Here is a 10,000-nt window from a genome sequence, read left to right as displayed (position 1 = left end):
ATCTACGTACATTCCCAGACGTTCAGCGCACACACACACATACACTCCCAAATGTTCCGCACACACACGTACGTACACTACCAGACATTTTGCACACACACACACACACACACACACACACACACACACACACACACGTAAGCACACTCGCAGATGTACCACACACAAACACACGTAAGTAAGCACACTCCCAGATGTTCCACACACAAGACAGATACACATACGTAAGCACACTTCCAGATGTTCCACATATACGTGCCCATGCACACACACAAACACACCACATACGTACACTCCCAGACGTTCTGCACACACATACATGTACACTCTCAAACATTCTGCTTTTACACAGACACACACACACGTACACATCCAGACTTCAGCACACACACGTATGTAAGCACACTTCCAGACATTCCCCACACACATACACAGGTACACTCCCAGACGTTCCACACATGCGCGCACACACACACACACACACACACACACACACACACACACATACACACATGCACACACACACACGCGCGCACACACATGCATAAGCACAGCACACTCCCAGACATTACACACACGCACACAAATGCAGGCGCACTCTCAGCATTTCCCCCACACACATGCGCATACACTCCCAGCCGTCCCCCCACACACACAAGGACACACTCCCAGCCCCCCACACACACCCAACCACACACACTCTCCCAGCTGTTCTCCCCCCACAAACACACACACATATATGCACACACTGCCAGCCATCTCCCCCCACACACATGCACACTCCCAGCCATCCCCCCCACACACACAAGCTCACACTCCCTGCCATGCCCCAACACACACATGAGAACACACTCCTAGCCATTCCACACACACACACACACACACACACACACACACACACGCACACACGCACACACTCCCAGCCATTCCTCCCCAAAAACACACAAGCACACACTCCAGCCCTTCTCACACACATACACACACGAGCACACACTCAAAACCATTCCCCCCCACACACACACATACATGCACTCCCAGATATCACACACACAAACACACACACACTTAAGTGCACTCCCAGACTTTCTTCACACGCACACATCTATGTACATTTCCAGACGTTCAGCGCGCACACACGTACACTCCCAGATGTTTTGCACACATACACACGCACACATGTATGTACATACACTCCCAGATGTTTTGCACACACACACACACACACACACACACACACACACACACACACACACACACACACACACACACACAATGTACATAAGCACACTCCCAGATGTTCCACACACACGACATAAGCACACTCCCAGATGTTCCACACACATACAGATACACATACGTAAGCAAACTCCCAGATGTTCCACATATGCATGCCACACACACACACACACACACACACACCACATACGTACACTCCCAGACGTTCTGCACACACGTACATGTACACTCCCAAACATTCTGCTTTTACACGCAGACACACACACGTACGCTCCCAGACTTTTAGCACACACACAGGTATGTAAGCACACTCCCACACATTCCGCACACACACATACATAAGCACACTTCCAGACATTCCCCACACACATACACAAGTACACTCCCAGACGTTCCACACACACACACACACACACACACACACACACACACACACACACACACACACACACACACACAGCACACTCCCAGACATTACACACATGCACACAAATGCAGGCGCACTCTCAGCCTTTTCCCCCACACACATGCGCACACACTCCCAGAAATTCCCCACACACACACAAGGACACACTCCCAGCCCCCACACACCCGACCACACACACACACACACACACACACACACACACACACACACACACACACACACACACACACACACACATTCTCCACCCACAAACATACACACATATATGCACACACTGCCAGCCATCTCCCCACACACACATGCGCACACACTCCCAGCCATCCCCCAACACACACACACGAGAACACACTCCTAGCCATTACACACACACACACACACACACACACACACACACACACACACACTCCCAGTCATTCTTCCCCAAAACACACAAGCTAGCCATTCTCACACACATACACACACCCACACACATACACTCCCAGATATCACACACACAAACACACACACACTTACGTGCACTCCCAGACTTTCTTCACACATACACATCTACGTACATTTCCAGACGTTCAGCGCACACACACGCACACACATGTACACTCCCAGATGTTCCACACACACACGTACGTACACTCCCAGACGTTTTGCACACATACACACACACGCACACACGTATGTACATATACTCCCAGATGTTTTGCACACACACACACACACACACACACATACATAAGCACACTCGTAGACGTACCACACACAAACACATGTACGCAAGCACACTCAAGACATTCCGCATACACACACACGTACACAAGCACACTCCCAGATATTCCGCGTACACACACACACACATGTACATAAGCACACTCCCAGATGTTCCACACACAGAGACAGATACACATACATAAGCACACTCCCAGATGTTCCACATATGCGTGCCCATGCTCACACACACACACCACATATGTACACTCCCAGACGTTCTGCACACATATACATGTACACTCCCAAACATTCTGCTTTTACACACAGACACACACACACGTACACTCCCAGACTTTCAGCACACACACACGTATGTAAGCACACTTCCAGACGTTCCCCACACACATACGCAAGTACACTCCCGTTCCACATAAGCACATTCCCAGACATTCCGCACACACACATGCATGTGCATAAGCACAGCACACTCTCAGACATTACACACATGCACACAAACGCAGGCGCACTCTCAGCCTTCCGCGCCACACACACACACATACGCATACACTCCCAGCCACCACCCCCCCTCCCCACACACACACACACATGTGCACACACTCCCAGCCATTTCCCTACACACACACACACTCGGGCACACACTCTCAGATGTCCCCCCCCACACACATGTGCACACACTTCCAGCCACCCCCCCACACATACACACGAGCTCACACTCCCTGCCGTTATCCCCCACACACACATGAAAACAAAACACACTCCCAGCCAGCCATTCCCCCACCCACAAACAAACACACGAGCACACACTCCCAGCTGTTCTCCCCACACACACACATGCACACACTCCCAGCCGTTCCCCACACAAAGCACACACTCCCAGCCATTGCCCCCCCCACACACACAAGCACACACTCTCAGCTGCCCCCCTCACACACACACGCACACACTCCCAGAAGTTCCCCACACACATGCATGTGCGCATTCCCAGACATTCCCCACACACACGAGCACACTCCTAGTCATTCCCCACACGTGCGCATTCCCAGCCGTTCCCCACATGCATGCACATATGTGTGAGCACTCCCAGCCATTCCCCACATGTATACGCACATACACATGCACACTCCCTGAAGTTCCCCATATGCCAATGCATTGGATCAGCTGGTCAACAACCTCACAAAAGGTGAAAGTATCCTGGACCTGGTACTATCCAACATGAGTAGCCACTATAGCACAGTAGCCACTGTAGCACCCCTACAGTGTCATCCTCCTTGGTCAGATCTGACCATAAAGTGATCACTTTCGAAGTCACCATCTCCCCAACTGCCCTCCCCCTTGTCAGGATCAAACAAAAAACTGTTCCAAAGCCGACAACAATAATCTCCTGAGAGCAGGTATAAGCAGCTTCACAGCCACCACCCCTTCAGTTGAAACTAGCACTAATGTCTAAGCCTACAACAAAAAACTATATGAGCACCTACATACCTGTACGGACTCGGCAATAGCTGACAGGACCAAATCATCTTTCTCAAGGAAGAGGCCTGTCTGGTGGACAGCAGCAATAAACAAACTATAATAAAAGGAAAAAACTGCTGTCCAGGACCAAGAAGGAGCAGGTGTCGAGCTGGAAGCAATCTCTCCTTTGTCTGTACAAGCAAACAAAGTCACTAGTGAAATCCTTTAAGGCCAACTTAGAGTCCAAATTGGCCGCATCCACTTAGGACAATCAGGAGGTCTTCTTCACATAAGTTCACAATCTCAAAGGTAACACCCAAATCTGCTCTGAACTGGTGGGCAAGAACACCACATACACAAATGCCGTAGATACAGCCAACCTGCTGGCAGACAGATTCAGGGAAAACTTCACCCTCCAGTCCGCAATCAGTAAACCAGGACATCCCCAGTACCTGCACCCCTCCCCGCATCACCAGGGAGTAGGACTTAATGCCCTCTCAAAAGCAAAAAATACAGTCTCCATGGGACCCGACAACATCCCTGGCTGCATTCTACATGAACACAGGCATGAGCTCTCAATTCCATTAGACACCCTATTCACCAAAAGTCTGAGCACTGATTTTGTCCCAGCCAAATGGAGGACAGCCACTGTCATCCCTCTACACAAAGGTGGACCAGCCACTGACCCAGGCAATTATATGCCCATCAGCCTAACTAGCCTGGTCTGTAAGGCCATGGAACATATTATCATGAGCCTTATAAACAAGGACATTGGCAACCTCCAAATTCTTGACCCCCATTTTTTCAAAGGGAGATCATGCCTGTTAAACTTGGCTGAATTCTTTGAAACAGTCACCAAAGCTATGGACGAGGGGAAGACGGTGCACACTGCCTACCTTGACTTAGCCAAAGCCTTTGACACTATTCCCCACTCGGGCATAATACATAAACCCTCCCAGCTAGGCATCAACCCTTTGTTACCAGATGGGTAGATAACTGGCTCACTGATAAAACCCACTCAAAGTAGGGGAAACCACCTCTAGTAGTAGACTCGTAATGAGCGGTGTACTCCAAGGATTGGTCTTGGGGCCTCTACTGTTTGGGATATACTTTTCTGAGGTGTAAGCTAAAATCAGTGGTTTGTGGCTGACCAAGTCTGCAGATGACTGTAAGCTGGGTGCCATCTTAAATTCCCCTAGTGATGTGAACATCCTCCAAGAGGGCCCTACCCAAATTAATGACTAGTGCCAGAAGCATCGCCTCAAACTGAATTCCAGGAAATCCATCATTATCCCCTTTGTGGAAAATTTCATCCCCACTAATTATGACATTAAATGACAACGTACTAAGCATGCAATCGGTCGTGAGGGACTTGGCCACCCAAGTTGACAGCAACCTGACCTTTAACCACCACATTGCCGCCACTGAACGGAAGTCTTTCTACATGGTCCACCTCATAAATAAGGGTATTTCATCCAGGAACAAGGAGATCATAACATCCCTGTACTCCTCCCTTATCAGACCCATTATCGAAGTACAGTGCCCCCTTCGGCATGTACCTTGCCAAGCACATGCAGCAGTTGGAGAGACCACAGAGGATCCTGACTAGGAAAATCCAGGTTCTCAAACACCTATCCTACACAGATAGGCTAAAAGCCCTGCCCCTCTATTCAGTCTCATGCAGACTAGGCTAAAAGCCCTGTCCCTCTACTCAGTCTCAAACAGACTGCTCAGAGGTGACCTGTGTCTGGCATACAAGGACATCTTTGACCCAGCTTTGATGGAGTTGCTGTTTACCTACAACACAAACTCCACTCGAACAACCCGCACGCAAGGCCTTAACCTGGTCTGTGACATGAATAGAACTTATTGGTGGGATAGATTTGTGTCCTAAAGACTCCCCCGTCTGCGGACTCCCTCTCCATGTCAAGCAGAGTACCTCTCTAGCTCTCTTTAAGAGGAACCTGGATGACTGCATGGGAAACAGAAAATACATCCCTGGGATCCCACCTGTGTCCCTGCTGGACAGGGGAAACAGTTGCTGACTTTGAAGGAACATGGGCAAAATTCTGGGCCAAAAGCCTAGCATCATCCTATGAACCTATTACTTTAAAGGTTTGCTTTATTTATTTCAGACTGTTATGCAATGTTGTCTTAAATTATTCCCTGTGAGTCTGAACTCTGCAGTTACTGTACTGATTATTGTTTTGTTCCTTTATTAGTTATTATTACATATAGTTAAACCTTGTAACTGTGTCTGGTCTGTACAGAACTAAGTAACTTCTTAAAGTACTTAAAGTATGTATTTGGTAACACTGTATAGCTCACTACAATGGCCTTGGTCTTGGTCACACTTACCGTTTGGCTAATAGGCACATCACACAGTAGGATTCATCACCCTTTGGTAAGGGCCTTACAGTAGCCGATAAAGAGCTGGACTGTGGTAGTCAGAACTACCTTTGAGTCTGTGCAGACGGTGCCATAGTCAGTAAACCTGTGCCAGCTTTTCCCAGGAGTGTGTGTGTGTGTGTGTGTGTCCGTGCGTGTGTGCGTGTATCATAAATCAAATCTCAAAGTGTCTGTGTCAGCTACTTGGGCAGGGACACAAAGCACTGGTTGAACAGAGAGGGTGATGGATGTTTTGGCTTGACCGCTCTGCTGAGATGTTAACTGTATAGTTGTGCCAGTGGGGAGTCTTACTGGGGATCTGGAGAGAGAGGGAGAAGCCAGCCCCAGACTGAATGTGATCTCCGTGTGCTCTGAAGGCTAATTGTACTTTAATGCATGTGTGTGTGTGTGCTTGTCATCCACCCATTGTGTACGTCCCTCACTGGTGGTAGTGGTGAGGATTGAGGCTCCTTGATTACTGGGCCAGTGCAGAGGTGTCACACTGACAGTACGTACTGGTGGATACAGCTGATATATCACATCATGTACCATCATTGAGCCCCTCTCAGTCTAACAATGTCATACAGGGTTATTTCACAGATTGTCCAGGTCTCCCTGACCATTCCTGACATACTCTGGCTAAGTCAGTGTGTACTCCACACCTGTATCTGATTGCCTGACACCTATGGCTAGGATATCTGGTGAGCCCTGCAGCAGGACAGCAGATTATGGGTACTAGTAGTGGGGGGGGGGGGTGCTGGCTCTGGTTTAGCAGCAGTGCGTACATACTGAGCATACAGTGTAAGAGAATGGATACAATACCAGATATTCATGTACTATGACTATGTCCCTAGGGGTCTGGCATGTCACAGACACATTCCCCAAACTATGTGGACAACCATCACGTATTGTGCAAACATCTGGGTAATGCAGATGTCGGACACCTATAAAGAGGAGGTCACCCTAAAACACATATGCACTGTTCTCTGTTAATGTGTAGCTCAGATGTTCCAGGAATGTCCACATGCACCTGTAGTAGCACTCACCTATTTGTGGGATGTAGGCTGGATGACATGGTACTTTAACACTGCCCACAGGGGACACCCAGCAGTTGATGGCAGATATGTGTGGACACATAACACAGTCTGTCACAGCAGTCAGACCATTTCTGATATTCTTGGTATCACACAAGGTTACTAGACTATGGGTCCTGAGCAGCCATATGCCTAGGCCACATGTTAGTCCATGTGTATGCAAGGCAGCAAGTGATGTCTCTATCCAACAGGGACACAGGTGGTATCCCAAGGGTGTATGTGCTGTTCACCATCCAACTGACCAGGTTATGCCTACAAAGGTGTAGGTAGCTACCCTGCCTAATGTGGACAGGGTGCCCATTCCACCACAGGGTGACTGTGTGGGACACGCATCTGAGCTGTCAACAAGGCTAGTTCAGGTCACTCACCAGTTGGAGGCTACATGTGTGTGTGTTAACAGAGTGAAGCATGACTTACACTCGTGCATCAGTCCCAGCAATGTGGAGTCTGTGATTGCCTGGCTGTGAGGTCACTCCTGAGGAGTACATATGAAACCGGGTAGAGGGTTGGCCTTATAACCTATAGCTGTACAGTAGATGTTTAATGGCTTGCCATTCCATGGTGGGGAACCTCTGTGAAGTCACCAGCTGCTACATGTGCTGTGTGATATAAATGGTGAACAGAGAATTGTGTACATTAATGGTCCTCACTGGGAGAACATGAAACATCAGGATCAGGAGGCCAATGCATGCTGTAATGCCAGTATGTTGCCAATACCAACACACATACTGTGCTGATAGATGGCAGGGGTATGATGTGGGTGTTAGTGGTGGATAGTGCTGGCAAAAGTGGATGTGTAGGGTCTGTACATAATGGTGGCCAATGTATGTGGTCCTGTGATGTGTTCCCCTGTTCATGTCTTTCAGGTGCGATGTACCGAAGATGGAACCCAGCATTTTCAGAAGCAGAGACTGTTGCAATCGTCGATGCCCTCGGACTCCATCACCGGGTACTGTTGGGAAGGAGCCGACAAAACCTGCAACAATGCACTGTCCTGTGGGCAGAACTGGTAGCAACAGTCAACAATGTGGTCCACCAGGACAAGAGCTATGAACAGGTCCAACACCATGCCAAAAACCTGATACACAATGCATGGCAAAGGGCTGCAGCTGTGGCCAGTGATTGTGCTGGCACAGGTGGAGGGCCTGGTACTCAAGCACCACTCTCAGCCACTGAGGAGTTCCATGCAACCCTTGGTTCAGGCACCGCCTCAGGAAAACATCACTACATATGTCGTGGAGGTGGGTGGCACAGATTACACAGCCGAAGAGCATCCAGGTAAGGCCCAAGTGGGCATCACTTTAATACTGCAACATTCATAGTGGCAGCCTTTGCATACCTGTACACATATGGCAGGTCAATCTGCATTTGTGGGTGGGGATTTGTAATGCACACGTGCACATAAATTGTGAATGTCATCAATTTTGGTAGTATCACAGCTTGTAGTGTACATGTTCATAAATGGACATATTATCCTGTGCCGATGCCACATGTGCATGTGCTGACAATAACTCTCCCCCACAACCCCACAGGTCCCTCTTGTGTGGCTGGGGAACATCAACCTGAAGCTGGTGAGTGTGGAATTGTCATGTTTTGGCTCACCTATACATTAGGCATGCTAACAGCAGCCAGTTTCCCATGCACACAACTGTCAGGCTTAGCCATATTGCAATATGTGCATGCTCACTTGTAGTGGGATTCACTGCAGTGCATCACATTGGTCATCACAAGAGCATATTTGCAGGAGCCGTAACATACTGACATGTATTTTTGTGTAGGTGTAGCCACTGTGCTATACAGGGGTACATTAGTAGTGTGTACACTGGTGCACTGTGTGTTAGGCGAAGGTCCATCACATACCCCACTTCTAAAGAATATCACAGGTGTATAGTAGTAGCAACATTAACTGGATTATCTGCACTGCATGTTGTTGAGGGCCTGTCCAGAGTGTCTGTTTAGGTCCAAATTGTGTGTCATTCATGGTATCAGTCAGAAGGTGTGGTCTGTATAACGCTTTGTGGCACTCCTACGTGTTTGTGTGTGTGCAGTAGGTGAGTCTATTATACATTCAAACTTTCTAAACTTCGAATCATATGTTCGTTAAATATATGATCAAAGTTTAAAAGTTCGAATATATAATAAAACAAAAAAACTTACCTTTAATGGTGCAGACAGGTAAGCAGCCCTCTCTGCACCCCCACACCCCCTACTTAAATAATATACCAACTCCAAGATCGCACTTCAAGTGCAGAAAAGGAAAGTTTCCCATTCTGTACCGAACGGCACGGCATATTTTTCATACTGAACCTTCAACCTTGAATGCTTGAACTTTCCATCATATGATGCTCAAATTCGAAAACCATATGCATTCAAAATTTCATGCTCTACGTTTCTAATAGGACCCCTGTGTGTGTGTGTGTGTGTATATGTGTGTGTGTGTATCAGTAAACTTTATAGTGCAGGGAAGTCATTTACCTAGGTTATATGCAAATAAATAAATAAATAAATAAATAGTCTTCCCCTTCACATGTGAACATGGGAGTTGTGGGTCTCTCCCCTCACAACCTGCCAGATGTCAGTGTCCTACCTGGACTGATGAAGATGGTGGCCATAGTGTGCAGCACATGTGGGGTTGTTGTATTTGAATCTGTACTAAACATTGCTTGACATCCCACTTTTT

The 10,000-nt window shown here is 48.1% G+C and overlaps 1 protein-coding gene across 1 annotated transcript in view; it reads left to right on the top strand.

Annotated features, from left to right (window-relative positions):
- LOC122797844 (extracellular calcium-sensing receptor-like) overlaps positions 1-10,000 on the top strand; it is a 177,562-nt gene that overhangs the window by 45,883 nt on the left and 121,679 nt on the right. Inside the window, exon 3 of the mRNA XM_044066364.1 lies at positions 8,187-8,269. Within this exon, the coding sequence (XP_043922299.1) occupies positions 8,187-8,269 (83 nt within the window). The remainder of the gene's footprint in view (positions 1-8,186; positions 8,270-10,000) is intronic.

This window comes from Protopterus annectens, chromosome 3.part1, assembly GCF_019279795.1.
Source record: "Protopterus annectens isolate FY-2018-M chromosome 3.part1, PAN1.0, whole genome shotgun sequence".
In the NCBI taxonomy this organism is placed as follows: domain Eukaryota; kingdom Metazoa; phylum Chordata; order Ceratodontiformes; family Protopteridae; genus Protopterus; species Protopterus annectens.
The sequence above is the reverse complement of the archived record's forward strand: the minus strand, read 5'-3'. Positions and strand labels throughout refer to the sequence as shown.